This window comes from Oculina patagonica, chromosome 8 (genome assembly GCF_052425735.1).
Source record: "Oculina patagonica isolate OP01 chromosome 8, crgOcupat, whole genome shotgun sequence".
Classification (NCBI taxonomy): domain Eukaryota; kingdom Metazoa; phylum Cnidaria; class Anthozoa; order Scleractinia; family Oculinidae; genus Oculina; species Oculina patagonica.
Window position 1 is genome coordinate 15,105,990 of NC_135765.1, and position 24,791 is coordinate 15,130,780.

The following is a 24,791-nucleotide window of genomic DNA, read 5'->3' on the forward strand; positions in this document are numbered from 1 at the left end:
ACTGAGACAGAAAAATGCCAAATGGGTGATATTAGGCCACAAGAAAACAGGTATAGTCAAAATAACATTAAAATTACAGACTGTGTTATTAACCCACTGACTCCTGAACCGGCCTAAACTGGCCGTAAAGGATCTGGGCATTTGTCCCGCTCGTGACGTCATCACCTTTCACCCAGAAAGGCGACATCTATGCTCAAATTGTGAAGCAGACCAAGACCTTTCCAACGATACCTAAACCAGCATGATTAGATTGATGGAGCTTGAAATATGCACCAAAACGCTTCAAAATATTAGTGAAAAACTCAGAGGAACATTTCCCCTTTCCACCCTTTGCTTGTCCATGGTAAGTAGTTCTTGCCTCGTTTGCGCTTTCGCGGAAATTCTTCTACTAGAAAGAAGCCTGGTAGAAGGCCAAACACTGCAGCAAAAAGAAAGGAAGCAGAGAAAAAGGAAAAACGAAAAAAAAAAAAAAAAAAAAAAAAAAAGGGGAGGTGGTTTTTTTTTAAAATCTCAAAATTTTGATTTGTGCGCATGCACGAACTAAAAAGTTGTTAAACGTGGTTCTGGTGAAAAACAAGGATGCATTTTGTGTTTTAAGGGGGCTGTTTTGAGTGATTTGGAGCTATTTTAGCTTATAACAGACCTTAAAAGGTCAAAAACACCTAAAAAATGTGTTTTTTTGGAAAATCTCCAGGAGTCAATGGGTTAATAATTAGGTTACAGATTGTTCCTTCATCTGTGATGTACTACATGTAACTCCTTTAATCACCTGAGAAAGCCTTCTACTGGCAAAACTTTGTGGAATTTTTTTTTTTTTTTAACTCAATTCCTGTGTTTTTTTCTAAATGTTTGACCCTGCCCAGGAACAAATTTAAACATAACATCACCTAGGTATAAAGTAATGACAGATTTGTATTTACCAATAACTTTGTTTACACAAATCATCACATGTCGAGGGCAATATTAATGACCCTAGCTGAGTCACACAGAGACACTTTGGACTCAATTTGCATAACTCTTAGCTCTGTGTTTTAAACAGTGCATGCAATATATATCTCAGAGATATAAAAAATATATAATTTATACTCACTGCATCGGACCCTGGCTCTCCTTTCTGTCCTCTTTCTCCATCTTTGCCCTAAGGATTGAATAGATCACCCTTGCATTCAGGTAATAACATAGGGTATCACCCTTGCATTCAGGTAATAACATAGGGTATCACCCTTGCATTCAGGTAATAACATAGAGTCCAACAGGAACATATCTCTTTTGCAAGTTTTGCAGTTCATCAGACTGGCACTTACAGATATTAAGCCCAGTCTATTGAACTTTTATCAAATTTTTAATAAGCCACTCTTTTCCCAAGAAGTCAAGTTAAGACACATTCTGAATGGGAGAATACTCATTTTGGATTTAGAATTATATGACCCAGCCAAATTATGATTTGGAATAAGCCCCGCCCTCTCTAAATTATAATTCTCTCTTGCTATCTATTAAAGTTGATTAGCTGCTGGATAAGAACACATTGACTGGATGAAGTTACACACTCATTGAACAAGTGTGGCTTGGGTAGCTAAAAAGAGAAATCAAGGCACAATGAATGACCCTGGCTTTTGGCTTAAATAATGGATCAGTCAATCCTGAGTTAACTAGTATAATCACTGAACCAACACACCTCCATGAATACATTTCTTGGTTGTAGAGAAAGTGTTATTGAATAGCTTGGTACAAAGGTGTGCTAAGTGACTTTTTTTGGATGAAAAATCATTTTTTCTGTCAAATGTGCCTGAATTTTTGCATGCGGTCCTCAACGGAAAAACATTGCCCTCTAATTCAAATTGCTGGTTTGCACTTTGTCTTCGAGAAAAACTAGGACAATGGTCACTTCAAAACAATAACATGTGGCAACAAAGCCAAGAAGCCTTTTAATTTAAAAGAAAGACGAGGATTAAACTTGGCAGTTAAAGTCAAGTAAACTCAGGGTTAGTGTAATGGTTAGGGTTATTAAAGTGTCATGAATGTTATGTAAACACTGAACCTGACCGATCGACAATCTTTACTTAGCAACTGTACAGTGAAAAGAAATGAAAATTATATAGCAAGCTCTCCAATTATTTGATAGTAATTATCATACCGTGTCTCCTTTTGGACCCGGAGGACCCTGGAAACAAGAGAAGTAACAATTTTAGACAATCAAAGTTTATCTCCTATTTTAACAATATGAAACATAATAATCACAGTATTACAAGACACACAAAATGGTCAGAAAAAATAGCAGGTTCACTTATATGTGATAAGTAATTTAATTCTGCATTACAGATAAAATGCTGTGAATGACATGCTTGCCAAGGTAAAGTTGTATGTAACATTAATTAAGTACAAGATCTCTCCTATAAAGTGGAAATTAACACTGCAGCTGTTTATGCAGCTAAAGTAATTTATTGGTTAAATATTTTTTTCAAAGTCTGGGCCAATGCTCAGATGCTGGCCAAGGCCAGGCAGAAATAAAATGTCCACCCTTCATTACTTTTCTAAGATGTCAGCATATAAGACAGTACAGTAAATAAGAAGTTGCAAAATTCAGCATTTAACAATAAAAGAGTTCCCTTACTTGTATTGTAATCACAGATTCATTTTTTCCAATTTGACCTGCGATACCTCCAGGCTTTCCTTTTTCTCCTTTAATGCCCTTTGGGCCTGGTTCTCCCTTTTCACCTCGCTTATCTACACCTGGGTGACCCTAAAGCATAAACACATTGAATAAACTGTCAGCTATTACATTTTTATTCCTTCCCTAAGTAAAAAGATCAATATAAAGACATTTTTTAAAGCAAAATTTATAAGGTGCAATTGTTAGGTGTTGTACAATTGTACAATGAACAGATTTCTCTGACAGCAATACAACAGAAGAAGGGTTGCATACTCTTTCTCCTTGTGGCCCTGGTGAACCCTTCTCTCCTTGACTTCCCTGCTCTCCAGGGGGTCCCTGAGTGCCTGGTGTACCTTGATCACCACGGCTACCCTATAAATAAAGATCATAATTAAGGTTACATGCTGTAAACGTTAAACTTTGGAATTGAAATAACCAAGAACTAATTCCTTCTGTTTCTAACACAGCTTGTGATGGTAATATACCAGGCATAACTAAATGATGATCAATGACATCACTTGGTAATCAATGAGTAATCGATGGACGCCTCTTACAAAAACTATGGAAAAGCACTGTGCACTGTTAGTTAACAAGTGCTTGGTCGGAGACGTTCCCTCATATTTTAAAGACTATTTCCTGTTACGTAGCCAGGGCGACAAGCAACATGTTTTTAATCAGAGATGCACTAGATCGTCTTTTACTGACATTATACTTCCAAACATTCATTTAGATGTCGCTAAAAAGTCTTTTTATTATCATGGTGCATCCATTTTTAATTGTCTTCCGACGAACATTAAGACTATGCAGCCAAAGGAACGTTTCCAAGCTATCTCTGCTTTTTATTCTTAGGTTATTTTTAGAACATTTTTAATTCGTAATTTATTTATTTTTATGAGAACACTAGTACTTCTTTTAAACTTTTTTTTAGCATTTTAGTGGTATCTTTTTAAAGTAGTTTTTATAGATAGATAGATATTTTATACATACTCTTTTTTACTTTAATTTGTTTTATTTTACACAGGGCCCCCGTTGATACCAGTCCTGCGACTGAAGGGGTCACCCTGTTAAAATATCGATTATTATTATTATTATTATTATTATTATTATTATTATTATTATTATTATTATTAATCAGTTGATTAGTCATTGATTATTGGCGATGATCAATGAGTAATCGATGGGTAATCAGTTGATTAGTCATTGATTATTGGCGATGATCATTGAGTAATCGATGAGTAATCGAAGCCCCAAAATTTTTTGGCCTATCGATTACTCATCGATGACATCGATTACTCATTGATGTAATTGATTACCTATTGATGTCATTGATTACTCATCGATGACCCATCTAAACCCATCGATTACTCATCGACTATTATACTGCACACAAAAGACACAATGTTTGCTTTCTTGTCCCATTTTTTTTTCGTTTGTAATTTTTAAACCTGTGTTAGACGTATTTTTCTTTATAACTGGCATTCCTGTTTGACGAAATTACGCCTTCACAAAAAGTCAAATAACCTTCCGGAATGTCGAGACGTAAAGTGCTAATCACAAAATAATACAGATGATCACTTTACCCAACTCTTTATTTAATTAAACATAACAACTGGACAGGAACCAACCAGTCTGAAAATGAACTTAACATGTACAGGTACACTAACAAGAATTGACTACGTGGTTACATTATTTTGTTCGGTTGATGTTTGTCAGCAAAGTAAAACTGCTTCTGCTTAGGGAAACAGCCGTCATAAGCAGTTACATTGCGAACCGGAACAGCTGCAAGCACTTTTTACTGTTTGTGCTGCGATTTTTTAACGTGTAACCATGGGTCATGTTACGGTTTTTAGCCACTAGATGATATTGATGAGTTATGAAAGAAATCAATGACTAATCAATGCAAACAATGACTAATCGATGCAATCGATGACTAATCAATAACCAAAATTTTTGTGGCCTATCGATTAGTCATCGATTACTCATTGATCATCGGCAATAATCAATGACTAATCAATTGATTAATTACCTATCGATTGATTACTCATTGATTTCATTGACGTCATTGATGTTATCGATGTCATCGATTAGTTATGCCTGGAATATAACAATAGAGTTGATGTTCGCAGGCGTAAATATGTTTTTGGCCTGACTCAGGCTCATTTTAGCCCGAGCCGCATGCAAGGGCTAAAGCAAGCTCTGAGAAGGGCCAAAAACATATTTACGCCCAAGAACATCAACTCTATTACTATTATAATCATTTCAGAGGGCATTTAGTTAAGAAATCAAAAACAGTAAGCGAAATCTTGAACACTGCCGACTTGCAAGTCAGCGTATATTTCTGATTGTAAATTATCAGGTTTAAAAGTTTACAAAACTCAGCAGAAAACCGCAAAATTACTCAAAACAATCTTTGCTTGAAAAGGAAATTACAAAATTCTATCGGCAGCAAAGAAATAGTCGTCATCGCCCGATGAAGACAAACTTACATTTACTTTGCCGCCTAGATTCTTCTTTAAGTTTCTAAATTCCTCTTCATCTAGCTGTGAGAATTTGCTTTCCCATTCAGTCCTTCAACAATTTTGTTGTTATAAAGCTTAAAAACAGTTTGCAATTACAGATGGAAGCGTCTCGACTCAAATTAAACAAAGCTTGAAATGATGTCAGTTTGTGCCAGCCAGCAAGAAAACGGCGCGAACAGTTGAATGGTTTTCAGTTCTGATTGGCTGGCTTCGTTATTTTCTTGTTTCTGATTGGTCCACGGCAGCGGCAAAAATATATTTTAGCCCGCTGAATTCTCCATTTTAGCCCGCAAAATACGCCACAATGCCCGATGAAATGATTATAATAGAGAGTTACTCAAAAATACTGGCGAGGAGAATATTCTGGGTCTCACAGATTCCAAAAAACACTTGCATTTTGCAAGTTTCTGAACATAACTTTCAAGCCCTAAATTTGAGCACTTTTTCTTTGGAAGGTAAAAAGAAAGCTAGTGTTCTCATTTGAGACAAGTTAGGTATAGCACAGAGTAAAAAGGTCTGTTCGCCATGCATGCTTCCTGAACCTGTATACTAAAGTGCAACAGTTGATTTAAAAAAAAAGCTATTGATAACCATAGTTAGGTGATAACCCAGTTTGCGATCAAAGATGCCTGAAAATTCCATGTAGAGTTATACAAACTTTTCTTTGTTTTAATTTACAATTTGGTTCAAAATGTTCCTAAAGAGATAACATGTAATACTACAGTGCGACCTGACCATCAGAATGCTCATTATAGAATTCTCTGACTGGAAACTGTACACCACAAAACATGTTTTATTAGATAATGATTCCATTTCCAGCTCCCTACTTATTAGAACTTTGCTTGTAGCTACTAGTAATTAAAAAACAAATACTTACTGGATCCCCTGCTGGTCCTGCTGGTCCAGGTTCTCCCTTCAGGAAAAAAAGTCAAGCTTGTTAGGGAAGAATAAATTCAGAAATTATGCTTTATTAGTAGAGCAGTTTTCAATTGAGTGTCGTAAAACCAAAACCAAAGTAATTACTCTGGCCAATCACAAAGGACACAGACAATCCAGTGAACCAATCAAAACTCGAAGCAAATACATGTAGCTGGCACGAAGCCCGGGAAAACGTGCGCGAGCGAGTAACGATTGGTTTTGGTTTTACTCCTGATTGGCTGAGAAAGTGGCGCGAGATTTTTAAGCCAATCACTAAGCGAAGTAATGCAAAACCAAAGCAAACGCAATTTACTTTCGACACTCACGTAAAAACCGCTCTACCATTCAAATCTATAGTTTCTCATCATTGGACCTGTTAATGTTTCTATGTCTCTTTTTCAAGCACAAAGTTGTGTAGTAAATCTCTCTTTTATTACATAAACTGGAGTGAAATACCAGGATTTCTCTCGCTGAGAAAAATCATATCTTCACACGCGAGAATAACATGTTATCTTCACATGTCGAAATGTTCCCTGACAAGTTTGCCCTGATTCAATGCTGAATGAGTTAATCGATTTTAAACATCTTCGAATCTTCCTGGGCAATCTTTGGCAATCTTCTTCAGGGTTCAAAATAAAATTTCGTTTTTAATTGAATTTGTCGGGTTTTTTTTGTCAAGGCTCATTTTTTTCCCGGCTGTTAAAAGAGCCATGTATTTTCAAAGGACACAATGACGTACCCATAGGACGTACCCATAGGTTTGCAATGTATTCTGGGGCGATTTCAAACACAGTCAGCCCTTTGGAAGCTTTCCGAAGTGATGAAATGTTTTACGGCATTTCAAAAGAATGGATTGGAGCAATGTGACTTCTTTTCATATTTTGAGTGTTTGAGAAGTAAATAAGATCTTCCAATATACTTTTCTGGAGGGACAAAATACCTGAGAAGGTGGGGCAGCCTGTTATTCATCTTAAAAAATGAAGTCGTACATGTAACAACTGCAAAACTAAACGTTTTAGTCTCCAAAGATGAAATTTTGGTCGCATTATTGTCTGATATGAAATGTTTACTTCAACATTCCAGCAACTTTGATCTTAGTTGGCCGATCAAGGCATGATATTCTATTTCTTCGGTAGTAGCTAGCAGGTGTCATCAAAGTGCCGGCTACCGCCAACAGCCGGCTGCTATTTTCAACCCAGCTTCTTTGTGTGCGATTGACTTGCTTGATTGTGAAAGCCATCGACTTGCTTTGAACAAGCTTCTTACTGACTGTATTAATGAATGATCACAGCTGATAAACGATTTTATGAACCATTTTATATTTACTTAGCTAAATATAATTTAGGCAAAGTTAAACTTGAGCGGAGCTGGCCAGTGGTCTCCGCCGTTGCTGCGCGTGGCCTACTGGGCGGCCTTTGGGGCTTTGCAGGGGATCCCCCTTTTGTGTTTGCTTTCAGCATTGCCTTCACATTATCGCCTTGCTTGCTTTGCAAAGTACTGCTTGGCAATCGTATTGGATCACTAGCTGCAGAAAGTGTGTCAGGTAGGTATTACTATAGGTAGGTATCTCCACTGAGTTTACTCAGTGTGACGGTGTCGGTTACAGGCTGCTCTAGGGGTAGTTCCCGCTGCCAGGGTTGCCATGGATACCTCCTCTCTGCTGCTTGCAGCTGGCCCCCCACTAACCTTTAAAGCACTAGCTCCCAAAGCTCATCATTAGCGATGAGTTTAAGCTTTATTAGTGATTTTTATATTATTGATCTAATCCCGTGTAATTATGTACTACTAACTTCTTATTTATAAACATTATTGTTTGAAGTTCGTTAAGTCGTGGATTGCGTGCAGTGTACTCAGATTGTATATTAAAGGGGTTAGAGTCTCTTTGTTTGTGTTTTGTTTAAAAATACACGCACTTGCTGGCCTCACAATGAACTTGAAATTTTTAATACTTACTCCTCGTGCAGTATTGATCATGTCTTTTTTTGTACAGAACTCATTGTGCTTGATCTGTACTGTCAACACCTACATGTACTAACACCTGCCAAGAGAATAAAGCTTTCTCTGAACATTACATGTGCATTTAAGCTCACCTTGGGACCAAGAACATCAATGGCAGAACCTTTTTCACCCTTAGTTCCTGCACTACCAGGCAAGCCCTAAGAAGAATACACACAAAATAGTTAAAAAGTTTATTCTAAAACAACTGTGCCACCCAAACGAAAAGACAGGTTCTAAGCCAACATTGCAGAGGCTCGTCAGGCCAGGTGTAACATTAGTTTTCACATGCAAAGCAGGAGAAATTTTGGGAGAATTATTGCTACTTTCTATGCATGGGATGCTAGAAGGTGGCTTAAACAGTTAAATGGTATGAATGGAAAGAACCACTTTACAGGGTCCAAAAGATGTTACACCTACACTGCACAGGCCCAAAAAACAGGCTTCAGGGCTTTAGGTTTTGAGGCAAATGTTCTCAGGGCTCCATGATGCAAATGGGGTTCCAGGTTTCACAGAAAAAAATTTCAGGGCTTCCGAGCTCTGGCCAGCCCCACCTTAGGACCCTAACTCTTAAGCTGAGACAAGGTCTATTGAATACTAAAATTGCTTAAGTTCCATGACTTTTCTATCACTAGGAGAGCCATGAACAGGATGGGATCCAATCCCTTTGAAAGTATTAATACAAGATATGAAAGTCAGTTGATCAAGAAGTAATTTGCTTTTTTTTTATGACTAACCCTGTTTTTACAGGATTTCTAGATCTGGAGTTTTTGAAATTCCAGGATTTCTAGATTTTCTATGGCCCAAAAATGGATTAGTGGTCGAAACCCCCACAAGGGCATTTGGGCAAAAACACAGATGTCTGGCTGCAAAAATTGAAACTTGAGTGGAAAATTTGAAAGTTGCATATTTTGCAGAAAACTCCAAATATTCAGCTTGTCTGTGCCCATTCAGTTGTTAGTAGGGTGGATCATCAGGGCGTCAAATTGCGCCTAATACAGGTGCCAATGCGACTAAATTTTTCACTTTGGCGACCAAATCCTGAAAGTTGGTCGCCAAATTGTCGACTAGAATTCGCACAGTCGACCTCAAATCGCATCGGATTGCTTAATTAATTCATCAAAAACTGCATAACTCGTAAAAAAATCGCACAGGGTGAGCAAAATACACAATAACTGCTTCTCTAAAGATCTTACATCTCAGCTTAATATATTAGTTTTGAAGGTTATTTACCTGTCCAAAACTGATATGGTTTGCAATCGAGCGTTGTTATTTTGGGCGAGCAACTTCCTTTTTCAGTTTTGACTTAGCCACACAAACAGCTAAACAATAAATTTGCTTTCTATTAAATTGCTCTTTGTATTGTATTGAAGTTTACAAGGCAAAATGGTTCAACTCGAAATGTTTAAATCCATAGATTAAGTCAAAAACATCGCCAAATGATTGTCAAACATTGTGTAGTCTTCGATGCGTACGTGGAAACTGCCCCATTTTGATACGGTCAGCGGTGTCCTCTGGTACTTCATGTAATGTCACCAAAAGTCTTCCCAGTTCTTGTGTACAAAAAGCCATTCAAGATTGAAATAAATGCAAATTTGTTGAAAATAATTTATTTTAAAGGGTCTATCTAGTAAAATGACAGAATGAGAAGTGTTTTATTTCTTTTCTTAAAAAAATGGCGACCAAATTTTTGGAATTGGCTACCATTTTGGTATATTTAGGAGCCAAGTCGCTACTGGAAAAAAAGTTAATTTTAGGCCCTGATCATGTTATTTTCATAAATCACATGCATAGAGACACTTTCCATCCCCACAATCTTGCACCTTGCAGGGAATTCCTAATGCTTTTTGGTCACGTTGGGATTTTAAGGGTTAAATTTGATGCCAGTGGGGACTGAGTTGCGTTTTAAACAGAGGGCGCTTTCCCTAAGTAAACACTTATTCTGATCTAAAGGGTATCTTACCGGTAAATATCTTAAAGTTTTAAAATTTTTCAACCAGTTTGATTTTTTTCATCTGTCAAACATTGACTGTCTGCATAATTTGATAAAGTAAGGTAACTGGTTTGTAATGTTCCAGTTGGAAAAAAAGAATTAAACAACAACTTAACCTTCTTCAGGCTAGAGTTTCGAGATGGGCATGTACTAAAACCCGAAACAACGAAACGAAACCACCGAAACAAAACGACCGAAACGAGCGAAACCACCGAAACGACCGAAACGAAACCACCGAAACAACCGAAACGGCCGAAACGAGCGAAACGAGACGAAATCACCGAAACAAGCAAAACCCATTACAATTATTGAGAGCTAACCGTAAACAGGCTAACCGGAGTGCATAGTAGGCTAACCTAAGTGAAACGTAGGCTAACCGGAGTGTGTAGTAGGCTAACCGGAGTGTATAGTAGGCTAACCGGGGTTTATAGTAGGCTAATCGGATTGTAAAGTAGGCTAAACGGGGTGTATAGTACGGTAAGTGACGGATCTGAAGTTTTGCTTGTTTCGGTGATTTCGTTTCGTTTCGCTCGTTTCGGCCGTTTCGGTTGTTTCGGCGGTTTCGTTTCGCTCGTTTCGGCGGTTTCGGTCGTTTCATTTCGGTGGTTTCGTTTCGTTGTTTCGGGTTTTAGTATATGCCTTCGAGATGGGCATGTGAATCTACCCCTAATAAGTACTGAAAATTATTAAAAGATAAAGGTGAATTTGTGTACACATGGAAATGTACGCACCTGTTCGCCTTTGACTCCAGGAGTTCCTGGTTGTCCTGAAACACCTCTTTCACCCTGTGGAATAATATAGACCATAAGTACTTTTTTCGCCTCTAGCCTGTTCCAAAACGTTCCGTGTCTTTGTAAACTGACAGAAATAATCACTGCACCATTAAAAACATTTTATTGTTAATAATATTGTTTGTGTGCAGTTTCTAAACTTTGTAAATACACTTTATCTGTGGCAATTGGAAGACTTAATTTTACTAGAATGATTCATCCAATCTAAGTTTTAAAACACTAAATTTTCAGTGGCCTCTGTCCACCTTCATCAGAGTAAAATGAATTTGCTTAAACATTAGCACATGCTAATGTTTTAACAAACTCATTAAATTACTCTGATGAAGAAAGGCAGAGAGCAACAAAAATTAGTGCTTTAAAACTTAGATCGGATGAATCATTCTAGGAAAAGTTTCTAAACTGTGTCAAAGTAATAACAAAATAAAGTCAAGCCTCACTTTAAGGACACTACCATAATACGGACACTTCTATATATCTTTCCTTCAAAATAATTTATGTTCAGCGATGATGTTTTTCACATGTTAAGTTGCCTACCACTAATTTCAGAACAGTTTAGACCATAATCCACAAAATCCCTGTGACGTAGCTCCCTTCAATAACATTACTACATACACAATTTATTTACCTTTGTTCCATTACAGCCAGGATCACCCATCATACCTCGAGGTCCATCTTCTCCTGGTAAACCCTAACAAGGAAGAAAAACAATTACTTTTATCCTCTCAATTGTTCTTTATGTTAACAATGCTAAATAAAAGATCATTGTTTCAAGTAATACTAGTAATACGTGACTCGCAGGGCCTCACGAAGCTCTGGGTTGGGCAGGGGGGGGGGTGTTATAAATAAGGAGTGGATTATTTGAAGTTGAACATTAAGTTTCGTTCGCGATTAGCTTGAAGTCGCCGTTCACGTTGATCTGGAATTTCGTTGGTATATCTCCATCGAACATGATTTGTTGTCCCCTGGCGACGGATCTGTTCTTGTACGTCCTGTTCTGTTGAATTTCCAGTGGAATCTGAAGGAATTGCGGCCAGATTCAACATATTTTCTCACAGCTTGTTTTGTCACCGGCTCGAGTGCGCCCGCGAGTGGCCGGGGACATAAATTATAGCCTCAGGCCACGTAACCGGTTTTAACCGGTGATTTGTTATTGTTGCCTAGTAACAGGCATGGCCGCGACACCCTCGTTCCCAGGGTCTACTCCGCTTTGAAGATGGCGGCTCTTTCTGGTTCATAAAGAGGTATAAAGCGTTGGGAAGCGCAGGCTATTTTCAAAATCATTGACAAATTATTGGATAGTCGCATTTTGGACATTTATTTGAGGGCATTAAAAAAAAAACGAGCAATCCGTACGGACAGTGTACATGTATAGTGTTTGATACAAATGTGCTATTAATACCCCCCCCCCCCCCCAACCCAAACATCCTACATCTCTGGAAATTTCAGTTTATCTTCATACTTTATTTTAGAAGTTTAATTGTGAGACCCCCTTCCCCCTCACCCATCAGAATTTCCAATGAGTGCACAACTACGTAATAAAATTCCCAAGTTCGTGGCGAACTTCGGAAGTTTCAAACGAACTTCGCAAACCGCTTGTCAAAAGTTTTGTGAAACGCTCTGTAAATTACTCAGTGGTTGTAAATTTAGAAACATTCGCTTTTGTGTTTGACAAATAAACTTTACTCGCTACTTTTGATTTGACTCTTACTGTTTTTAGCCTGCAAACAGGCGGTTTATTTTGCGGGTCGAAGCGGGACACGCGAGGGCGAGCGCGAAGGAAAAATAAAAAAATAAACCGCCTGTTCTGCAGGCTAACTGTTTTAAACATTCAATTCTTATAGTTTTAGTCAAGTGCTTGCTGTGTTAAAAAAAAAATTTCGTGGCGAAAGACAAGAAAGTCTTCCAAAACACACTTTGCTTAAATGCAAAGATTTGAATCTTGTATATTTAATTGCGTGCGACCTTTAAAGGCCCCAAAATGAATATTGTTTAAAAACAAAAAAAACGCCATTCAAAGCCCTTTGTAAGTTTAGCACGCACAGTGGAAACAGCTGCTCTCAGTACTTTAAATGCTACCAAAATCGCTGTCTTTAAAATTTTGATCACCAATTGCAGGATTTATTTTTATCATCAGTACACTTCAATGCAATGCACACATGCCGACAAATAGTGGCAGCTTGCCGAACATGTTGATTTAACATCACGCGAAATTTTACCGCTTAACGGTCAAATCTATTGCCTCACGGTCTGAAAACATAAGCCCCCGTCACACAGTCTAAACGGCCGGTTTAGGACTATATTGAGGATATTGCGACAAGTCCTGCTACAATGCAGGCGAGAAAACTCAAGCCAACAGTACTTGTGACGAACCATTCCGCTCTCAGACGAAGGACATACTTGACATTTCTCCATGTTCAATTTGCGTGACCGATTGTTGATGTTTTAGGAAAAGAGCATGCTGCTTTTAAATTACTCGTGGTACATTAAAAAACTTTCGCTTTCATGTTTGACAAATAAACTTTACTTGCAACTCGAAGTTTTTGACATGTATTTGCTGTTTCTTTTGCGGCGAAAGACAAGAAATTCTTGCAATTCATACTGGGAAACGCGAGGATTTGAATCTTGCATATAATTACATACGATCTTTTGAAAGCTGATCTTTCGAAATGAATGGCACGCTTGTTCTACTTCAGTGAGCATTAGTCCACACCTAGCGTTATCCCGGTAGCACTTTTACCTCACCCACAACCACCGCATAAGTGTAGTTCAAACACTACACTAAAAAGAAGAACGAATGGCAGGAGGATTCGAACCCTCTGCCCGCGCACCCCTGATGGCGATGAAAGGTTTATAGCCTGAATAGGCGTTGAGGGAGTATTATGTGGAAATCAGTGTTATTTTAATCCGAAAAGAAGATCGATAAAAATGAAAGGCTCAGGATTTGAACCCACAAAAAAAAAAAAATAATAATAATAATTAAAAAAAAAAATAATAATAAAAAACCCTAGCCGGATTCGAACCCCCGCCCTCAGTCCCGAAGATCTGATTTCAAGTTCGACGCCTCACACCATTAGGCCACCAGCACGCGACCGTGTGACGTCATTTCCACCACACACCAAGCTCACAAATATATATGACCGTAAACTCCACACAAGATTTCATCCCGCCTGAGCCCTTTGAGGGACAAAATTATACACCTCGCTTCGCAAGGAACTATCATTGTTTCAAGTTATACTACTCAGTCTTACCGGATTGCCATTTGCTCCAGGAAAACCTGGTTGTCCAATTCTTCCCTGTTGAGCAAAAGAGAAAGGTGAATATGAGTATCACCAAAAACCCATAAGGGTTGAAACGTGTAACGCGTGGGATACATTTTGGAAACGAAGAATTGGTGTAAGGGAAGTTCTCCAGACTACTTCAAGAAGATGAAACAGGAGAATTTAACAAAATTTAACTTTATTCAACCACGCTTGTTCAAAAACAAGATTACGCCATCAAGCGCGAGCTAGCGCGCGCTGTGAATTTAATCCAAATATAGTAATTTTGAGTGGTTAAATGGTTCTTGTAATTTTCCAAATATGGTACTTAGTGTAAACGAATGTGCGAATGCTTTGTACAATGCGAATCATAGGGAGTTACACGTTTCAACCCTTATGGGTTTCTGGTATCACTTGCCATTAACTTTGTTTCACATCCCAAAAGTGATGGGCGAGTCGGAACTTGCTCATCAAGTACTGATTGTAAGAAAAGAAACTCCTATTCATACTCAAACCACTATTAAATAGATTTAGCCAAGCCTAAAAGCAGAGATCTCCGGTTATTCACTTTGCCTTTCATGTAAATCTGAATTGACTGATCATAGTCAGAAAAGTTGTCCATGGTTATGGGGTTCCGCTCTGCAACCTTTTGGGCTGCTGTGAAGCTCCGCTTCTACTGTAGAGGCAGCATGGCCTAGTGGTTAGGGCGCTGGACTTAAATTCCGGACCCGGGTTCAAGTCCACCTCCCTGCCACTAGCCACTAGATGGATTTGTGTTGGGTAGTCCCGAATTCAAATCCTCCACGCTTTGTTTGTAAACAGCCAGCTGGTCAGCCTCCTGCAAGTTGGAATTTTTGACAAATTTCTGTTCTATTTCCAATATTTGTTTGCCAATTTAGGAGAGAGGTGCAGTATTGCATATTATCATTATATCAGGACTAATAATCAATTATGATATATCACGTTTTTTTCTTTATGTTTCTTCTAAAGGATAGTGCTATTATCATGATATATCGTTGGTGATATAAGGGGTTGATTTTTTAATATTCCGCAATGGGGTTTTCTCTGATTATAAAGATATGTAATCATGATATTATCAGAATACTTAAATAAGTAACTAATTCTCTTTTCCCTGTGATACGGTGATTTATCATGATATTATCAGAATATATAATTAAGTGGTTTTTCTTCTCCTCCCAGTGATAGTGATAAATCATGATAGTATCAGAATATTTAATTAATTAACTTTATTTCTCCTCCCAGTGATAGAGTGATAAATCATGATATTATCAGAATATTTAATTAAGTAGTATTTCTTCTACTCCCAGTGATAGGGTGATTTATCATGATATTATCAGAATATTTAATTAAGTAGTATTTCTTCTCCTCCCAGTGATAGAACATTTGATAAATCATGATATTATCAGAATATTTAATAAACTAACTTTACTTCTCCTCCCAGTGATAGAGTGATTTATCATGATATTATCAGAATATTTAATTAACTAACTTTACTTCTCCTCCCGGTGATAGAGTGATTTATCATGATATTATCAGAATATTTAATTAAGTGGTTTTTCTTCTCCTCCCAGTGATAGAATGATAAATCATGATATTATCAGAATACTGCACTTACCCTAAACCCTAACCCTAACCCTAACCTAACCCTAACCTTGCCTAACCTAACCTAACCCTATTCCTAACCCTAACCTAACCCCCCCCCCTAACCTTAACCCTAACCTAACCCTTACTCAAACGCTAACCCTGAATAACATTGCCTCTGAGCTCTAACCCTCATTTTAAACAATAACTTACATTAACCCCAGACAATCCCAATACGTAAATCTTACCCGCATGTTACTAAATACGTTTTTGAAAGTTGCAAGAAAAATGACGCAGTACAAACTAAATATTTTCTGGTTTGTGAATGACAGCCATTAAAAGGCCAAAGAGTGCATTAAAAAAAAGCCAAAATCTGGTGTTACGAAAGTTAATCTTGTCGGTCTAATAGGAGTAAATAGCAATGTGATTATGTAGTTTTGTGGACAATTTGATATTATGATATATCATAATATCATTGTGTCTGTTATTGCTTGAGTGAGATTTGAAAATGATAGTGATACATGATATGATTCTAACTTGATAGTGATACCTTGATAACGATAATTTAAAAATTTGATAACAAAAAGTATTCTAGCAACTATCATGTAAATATGATATGATAATGATATTTTTGATATTTAAAACGGAAAAATATTTTTTGATATTATCATGCAGTTATCACCAAAATATCACTGAGATACCAAAATATCAGTTATCAAACTAATGATATTCTATCATGATATTTTGATAAACCGCAATCCTGCACCTTAGTGCAATTTAGCGTCCACAATTAGCACAACAGTGCTAAATACTCTGACACTTAAATAAAGTGATTTATTGCTGGTTTGCAGCTGACGTCGCAGGGGCCATGCTGGTGGACAAGAACAAAGCGTTCCCCCCTCCCCCCTCCCCCCCCCCCCCGTGGAAACTTAAAAATTTTTATCATGCAACTTCTGTAAATCTTTTTTATTGTTTTTGTTTTGTCCGCCAACATGGCAGCCTTGTCACGTGGTTGCAAGCCAAGAATTTTTATTATCACCAAATATAAATTCAAATCAGCTGAATAAAAACAAAAACAAAAATTGACTTACTCTTGGTCCCTTGGCTCCAACTGGGCCAAGTTCGCCTTTGTCTCCCTAAAAGAAGAAAAGTTTAAAGGTTGAGATTAAGTTTTACAAGACCCTTACAATTTTTGCAATGAATGATTTTTTTAAATAACAGCTTTCAATTCAAATTAAGCCTTTGAAAAAGAAAATCACAGTTCTGTTATTGTTTAGAACCTTACATAAACAAGAAATAAGTTCAATATTTAAACAGTACACAAAAAATTTGCTTTTTTCAGTGTTTTTTCGAGTCTCCGAAGTCCACATGCATCCGACATTTTTAGTGAACACTTTGTAAGCAAATAAATGCAACTTGAACTGAAGTTGTTTTGCAGCTTATGCTTGACACTTAAAAAAGCTTATGATGTTTAAGTTTCGAAAATAGAAAGACATAAAAGCTGAAAAAAAAATGATAAAAAGTTCCATATATTTCTTGAGAAAGTCAAACGTTTCAAGAGCGAAACGTTCTTTGTAACCAAGCCTTCTTTGGAAAAAGAGCGGGAAAAGATGGCAGCCGGCGTCGCTTTCAGTCGCGTTTCACCAAGGGCCATCAACAAAGGCTTTGAAGATTCACTCCTCAATAATTTCACTCGGGATGTTTGTCAAAATGACTGTAATATTTTACCTTATATCCTCGAGGTCCTGGTAATCCTTCAGGCCCTTGAAAACCCTACAAAAAGACAGTACAGGCAAGTTAAATCATTTAACAGAAGCTGTGTTTATTATCGTGTAAAAAACCTGTGAAGTTTTTCTTTGTTTTGTGTACAAAATTTATTTTTTTCAAGGTTGTTTTCCTTGTTTTACAGCTTGACAGGTTTTTACACCGAGAGTGAGACTCTTCAGCGTAAAAAAACCACTTCTCCCAACGGTAAACAACGACTTTTTTAATTAAAATTGTGCAAAAATTACCATCTACAGAGGCACAAATTTAGCTTAATATAGAAAATGTGAGTGGTATATATATATAATTAATTTTTAAGAAAACTTTAGCTTAAGATTGGAGAAGACATGTTACAAGTTAAAAAAAAAATCAAATGAGCTAATATATAATAAGATATTTGTAACATAAGGCTTTATTCATGCCCTTGAAAGTCCTTGGGAAGTGAAGATTGGTGGTCGAAAACTCTTGAAACTGGTTGTTAACAGTTTTTATTCATAATTCTCACATTTTGTCGCAAATGAACACATTACATGTAACAGACTTCAGGAATCGAATATATCCTTCAAAAATTTGATTAAGTCCTTGAAAGTCCTCGATGTTTGGTCCAAAAAAGGCATGAAACCTGTCAGTGCTCTGGGCATTATAATAATTTACAATGTGCACTATGCTGTGTAGCTAGGTACTTGAACTGTGTAATTATTGGGTGGAATATCTTGAATCATTCTTTCTCCTGGTGCTCAAAATTATTTTAAATTAACAGTTGGACAATTTGCTTGTTGGATATCCTGCGTAGCTGGCTGTATTGTTGGGTTTTAAGGCGCGCATTCTTAGCAAGCGTGGGGTGAAGCTGTGACAACGAGTGGCGCACCCGCGAGTGGCTTGGGGAGGAGGAGTTGATATTTCAACTTCTCCTCCCTAAGCCACTTGCTTGTGCACGCATTTAAACCCAACAATACCAACAGCTATGCAGGCTACTTGTTGAACAGTGTGGTTGTTATGCCTGGGTATTAAACTAGACTGCGCGTGTCATTTGCATTTTGGTCCTTGCACATACTCAATTGTTGTGTGTTTTAACTTGGTATTGGTTCAATTTTGTTACAGTTTTATTCAATTGGTAACAGGACTGTGACTGTGACAGGACTGTAATTCTTCCAATTTTGTTTTAAAGCAATCCACAAATGATTTAGAGTGTCTCACTGTTAACAGTGTGTATTTTTTCAACCATTATAACTTATACGATGAGAACAGTGTGCATTACTAATGTAGAGTGAGAATGTCTCTGCTGATTTATATTTAACAATTAGACTACGAGCCCGAGTTTTCTATGAGCAAATAGTCAACGAGGCGCAGCCAAGTTGACTATCGCTCATAGAAAACGAGGGCGAGTAGTGTAATTGTTTTAGTAGAAACTCTAAAGGATTGCAGTCCAAAACCTACAATATTGTGCACTTTGAAGACAAAAATCAAGAAAATTTACCGCTTAAAAAGAAAACAGTCGCGCGCGGTAGCCCGCGCGCGACTGTTTTCTATTGGCGAATAGAAAACAGTGGGAGAACCAATCAGATTCGTGGATTTCCAATAGAACGCAGCTGAGTTTGTACTAATTTCAGTTATTTTAGTCATGTTGGTTTCTTGGTGCATTCAATGATGTTATAAATAGAAGTTGTAAACAGTCCACATTTGATTTTCCCTTTCATTATCTGTAAATTTTTCTACCAACTAATTTACTTTTACTGGATTTTGCAGAGCACTGTATCAAAAACTCAAGTACATTCTCCGAACACATTTGCAATTTGATCCATGATCCACCTGCTTGTGTACAAATTCAAATTAAATTTAACAAAAGATTTTGTTTCCATCCATTGGTAACATAATTAAATTGCTGATTGCTCAGGTTATTTCACCTTACATTTAAGTGTTATTGTGAGGTCTGAGTTTCCAGTATTTCACACAGAGGCTGTTAGACAAAGGTAAGAAAAAGTATCAATATACTTACTGGCAAACCTGGTGGACCAGTTTGTCCTGTTCTTCCTCTATCTCCCTAGAATGAGAATGAAATTTAAATAAGCACACATTATATTCTCATCATGCTCTTTTGTGAGGGGTGTGTGTGTGTGTGTTTGTGGCGGAGGGAGGGGGAGGGCAGAAACTTGATAGGAGGGGGGAAATGGTATTCCGAAGGTGACAGGAACTTTGAGAAATAGGGATAAGTTTTGTCACATTTCGAGGGAAGAAAAGTTAAAGGAAAATATAACAAGCATTCTCCTATTGATACAAGGTTATGGACCAATTATACAAGACACTTGCCCTCATTGTGCATTATTTTCTTTCTTTTTGCATTTCAGGTGAAATTGCTAATGAGGATATTACCATGAAGACCATAATCTAACAGGTGTGAGGGTAATAGGGATTTGTTGTTTGGAATTTTACAGTATTAAGGTTTTTAAGGGTGCAAAAATTGTATTGAAGTCCTTTTGAACATGTGTAAAGGCATTCATCACTACTTATTTAGATATGGCAGATTGTATATTATATACTTACCCGTGCACCTTTAGGTCCTATACATTTTGGAACACAAGATTGACAACCTTGACACTGTTAAAAAAAAAACAAGAACAACATTTAGGGTTCCTACGCATCTTGAAAACCCTTGAAAACCCTTAAATTTCAGGAGTTTGATTTCAAGGCCTTGAAAGTTCTTGAAATTGGTTTTCGGTCCTTGGAAGTCCTTGATTTTTTAATTGAACATCAAAAGGCTTCAAGGCAGTGAGAAGACCGCCAAAATTGGCCATTCTGAGGTTGCGCAGGGAACTGGGGCAAGTTTTTAATTTTAGGCAATCGATAGTCTGAGACCACCACATGAACGAAACCAGTTACATTGGTCATTTGACCAAGTTTGATGCTTTTAGGATGAACAGAGACGAAGTCATGGGCCTTGAAACATGGTTAAAAATCCATACAAACGTCTATTTTGAGACAGCGTCCCCCAAAACCATATAAACTTTTAATTTTTAATGATTTTTGTGATACTCTTTTTTCTCTTTTGTTTCTTTCAAATAATGGATCTTTGGCAGAATTTTACAGCTGTCACAAAATGGATAAAAATTTTAAGAGTTTATAGGGTTTTGGGGGGGGGACGCTAGCTCACAATAAGAGACGTTTGTATGGATTTTTAACCATGTTTCAAGGTCCGTAACTTCGTTACGGTATTTATTTGATTAAGCGGCCTGGGCGCTTTTTAAATTTTTAGACCTTCAGAGTGGGCACTTATTCGACGTGGGCGCTTATTCGAGGCTGGGCGCTTATTAATTTTGCACCAATTTTAATTTAGCAAGGGTTATTTTGCAACAAAACAAGAAAACTTGGTCTTCAGTGAAGTCTCGTAGCAGAACTTAGTTAGTTTTAATCTCATTGTCACTAAGGTCAATTTGCAAACTCTCTGGTGCTGCCTTCTCCTCAGTCCTCCTTTTTGAGGCTGGTGGTGGGGGGGGGGGGGGTGTGCTTGTTCCAGGCTGGGCGCTTATTAACTTTTCCAATCTTCAGAGTGGGTGCTTATTCCAGGTTGGAAGCTTAATCGAATAAATATAGTAAGGTGCTTTTAAAAAAACCAGACAAGATTACAGAGTCACACAGGAAACACTGTCTATAATAATAGAAAAAAAAAACTGTGAGGGATTTTCCTGATTTTTTTTAAAACATGTATTTGGTGACATTTCATCCAAACTTTCTCAAACTCCAGGCTCGTACTTGTTTTTAAAGTGGCCAATAACCCATATGATAAATTCAGAATTTGCGGAACAGTAAACTGCTATTGCAGGTCACCAGACAAGATGCTATTACTTTAAGGACCAATTAATTTTTGCCCTAGTTTGGGTGGGTAAATTTAACCCTGTTTTATAATGCACGCTTTTGTGTTAAAAAAATGGACTGCTACTTAAAAAATATAGTTTTTTATAAGGTGCAAAAGGCTTATTGCTGTTAGTCTAAAAATCAGGACTGTAAAAATGCTCGTTCTATGTGATACAAGAAAACAATGATTATATGTAACTGGACGACGAGGTCAAACTTATAATTTGTATTTTAAAAACGGTGATTGCAAGGAGAAAGCTGAAAATGTTCTGGGTAATCTAACATTTTCCAAATTCGGATATGGATTTCTTGTGAGTCAGGCTAGTAATTATCAGTATTTAGTTGTTATTCTGAAGTATATCCAAACATTAGTATCGATTGCTAGTGTTTCATGGATAAGCTAAAGCTAAACCGGAAGGCAACGTCCAAATATAGATCTCGCCAGTCTGTCCGTTTTGTAAAAGACTATTACACGAAAATGCAATTCTAATGTTTTGATGAAATGCCAGATCCGCGAGCGCTGTCATTGTTGAATACCAGACAGCCTTTGCTGGGGCCGAAGGGGGTGTATATATTCCAGAAACTGTAGAAAGGCCTCGCCTATAATCTTGCGGTTTGACTCATTGCCCAAGGCATAATGAATTCCCATCAGCTTTGTCGATTGCATGACCAAAAAGAAAGCAATTTAACCAGTACGCTTTAGAATTCTCTATCCTTTTAAGCAGCGGAAGACTATGGCACGCATGTTTTAGGATTACTGAGAAGGTTTATGATAGTCCGATTTTGTTAGGCTCATTTCGGAAGTCACGGGAGTCTTGTCGATGCCCAAAATTCACGCGATTTGTCTTAACAGTAACAACTTTTTCTCTGTTCATCCTTTTATACGCTCGATTCTTTTTATGTGACGGTATGCAGTTTCGGACAGTCGTGAGACAACAAGAGATCGTGATAAATTTCCGTTGTTCAATATTTTCTCCATAGCCTGATACCACCGGAAATGAATTTGCAGAAAGGTCGAAGGCTACATAGCGGAACGGTCTCGGACACAATGGATGAAACAGATGGCATTAGATCAGAAATACCGAGAACTACCGTAGAATTTATTTTCTTGCCCCTTCATCGGTGTGAATAAAAAAATCTCCTTAATACTTAACTAATTAAGACTTCAAATTAAGCTCCGCATAAAAAGCGGATCTTTGTTCTTAAACCGAGCCGGACTAAAGGGCAGTTCCCGGGAAGCTTTAATGGCCTTATGGTAGTTCCAATTACACAACGCTTCAGTGTTCGATGGTTTTTCCCAGGGCACGAGTCGTAAACATAAACATGTCGGGGTTTTTCCTGTGTGTTTCGAGCAAGTCTGTCGTGATGTTTATGCCAAGTTCAAGTGAGCTTACTTCTTATCATGGTGTCATTACAAGGATTTATTCTAAAACTGCAGCACAGTGGTTTTATGAACGACGTACATGTCAGTTCTGTCGGCTGTCTTTCGTCGGCTTAGCCGGCGCTCGCGCGAAAACTGTTCACTCGCGTGAAAGTCACGCACACTTTCTCGCACTAACGCGCGAGTTCTTCACTCGAGTATCCCGAACAAAGCAAAATTTGTCCAAATTGGGACTTAAAAAAACTTTTCTTTTTTAAAAGGGCATCGAAAACTCCAGCGTGAACGGAATATCCCCTAAGTTCTTCTTCGATTGATTACCACGAACTGAAATTTCATCCTGCTGAAGTTGTTGTAACAGCAGCCCAGTAACAGAAAAGAAAGGATGTTTTACTGGCAAAGTTTTTTGTTTCTTAACAGTCCCTCGACGGATAAGGCGAATACCGTAAATTTCCCCTACTAAGGCGACGGAATAAAAGTTCTAAACGGCTCTACCTAAGAGTATAAATAGTACATCGGTGTGATCAAATCCACGAGGTATTTATGGTACGGGTAGCAAGTTAAATGGAAAATAAAACCGCCATAAACTAAGGGAAGTTATTGTAGCCGATATTTCCAAACAAGAGAGAATACTAATTTATTCGTTCATTTTGAAAAACATTCGCATTAAAGTTTCAGGCGAGATCCTTTGAATGAATGGTAGTGTAACATTCGAAATGATTAGGGAATAAATGGTTTGGTGCGGGTAACTGGAGTGTAAATAAAGATATGCCTTATTTATACCGTTAGAAAATTAATGTTGCTTTCAAACGAATAGCTACTACTCAAAATGACAGCAAACAGAAGCTAGAGCTGTCGGGTTTAAACAATCGAGTTTTTCCTACGATCAGTTCGATTGGTAATTCAGTGCAAGGGGACACGCTTTCGTGTGAGAAAACACTTCTGATGAAACAGAGACTTACCTCGGCGTCCGTGAGAGGAAAATGTACCAATGAAAAATCACAAACTATGACGAAAAGAGCAGCAAAACGAACTGAAAACCTGCAAGACAAAAAACCAAAGTCGAACATGAGTGGACAAACACGCGTGGCAGACGCTTGAGATGTTCCTTGGCAAATTCAGAAAACACGAACTGAAGCGTGTCAAAGATCGCTAACACAACATTGTGCCCTAACGTACCGCATGGTTAATAAATATATCCAGAAACAGCTACCAGTTCTGTTGGGCTCTTATCTGGTCATACTATGCTAACGAGGGTTTTTTTATGTGTGAAGAGTTGAGAATTGTCGCCCGGTGATCAGTGAAAATGGCCACCAGACCCAAATGCCAGGATTGAGAAAGCGGCTTTTGTTTCACGTTTGGCCACGGGTGATAATGTTTCACGATTTATTGACAGATCGCGGAATTCCCGAACTGTCAAGATTGAATGAATGGGTGGGTGCGTTTTTCACTCCGGGGAACAATAGTCTATCTGTCTTGCGCTCAGTCTCTACCGAGAACGTAATTATAGGTTAATCTAATAATTATTCGGAAATTTCCCAGGAATTTCTGGAGGCGCGTTACAGCGGACGCCCTCTTGATCGCTTTTGAACAAGCTTAGCCTGTGAGTAATTGTTTTTATTTTCAAGTAGTTTCTGTTCTCGAGGTGGAAGAGCCGGTGTGAGGTGCAACATCTACCAAGCGGACACAAACGAAAGAAAATTGCATGCGCATAGTAAAACCGCGAAATTTATCCAGCGAAATTAGGTGTGTTTTCCCAAAATACGGAACCCACTTCGGATTAAAGGTCCGTTCATGTTTTTGGATTGGGGCAGACTAATTTTCTTTTGCCCGGAAAATATTTCGGCAGCCGGAAAAAGCACTCCAAGTATTCTAACCGCAAATAGTTGTCATTCCTGGATGGTGATTTGCGTACTGCACCCAGACAAGATAAACAATCTCCGTCAGTGTGTCAAATAATATAAGCGGTGAAACGCAACCGTATTTTTTCTGCAGCTTTCAGTGGATCTATGGATGATTGAGATTAAAGATCATTTACGCCGGACAACTTGACCCAAGCTATAAATGTCTGTCAC

General features: G+C 37.8%; 1 protein-coding gene across 1 annotated transcript in view; it reads right to left on the minus strand.

Moving 5' to 3' along the window:
* Positions 1–24,340, minus strand: part of LOC144664177 (uncharacterized) — a 52,989-nt gene extending 28,649 nt beyond the window's left edge. The window contains exons 1-15 of the mRNA XM_078525289.1: positions 23,896–24,340; positions 23,679–23,757; positions 20,031–20,084; positions 19,486–19,530; positions 17,454–17,498; positions 16,817–16,861; positions 14,115–14,159; positions 11,492–11,554; positions 10,807–10,860; positions 8,178–8,243; positions 6,047–6,082; positions 2,924–3,022; positions 2,612–2,740; positions 2,135–2,161; positions 1,091–1,138 (exon numbers count right to left, since the gene is read on the minus strand). Coding sequence (XP_078381415.1) covers positions 1,091–1,138; positions 2,135–2,161; positions 2,612–2,740; positions 2,924–3,022; positions 6,047–6,082; positions 8,178–8,243; positions 10,807–10,860; positions 11,492–11,554; positions 14,115–14,159; positions 16,817–16,861; positions 17,454–17,498; positions 19,486–19,530; positions 20,031–20,084; positions 23,679–23,757; positions 23,896–23,900 — 840 coding nt within the window. The 5' untranslated portion in view covers positions 23,901–24,340. The remainder of the gene's footprint in view (positions 1–1,090; positions 1,139–2,134; positions 2,162–2,611; positions 2,741–2,923; positions 3,023–6,046; positions 6,083–8,177; positions 8,244–10,806; positions 10,861–11,491; positions 11,555–14,114; positions 14,160–16,816; positions 16,862–17,453; positions 17,499–19,485; positions 19,531–20,030; positions 20,085–23,678; positions 23,758–23,895) is intronic.
* Positions 24,341–24,791: the final 451 nt, after the last annotated feature.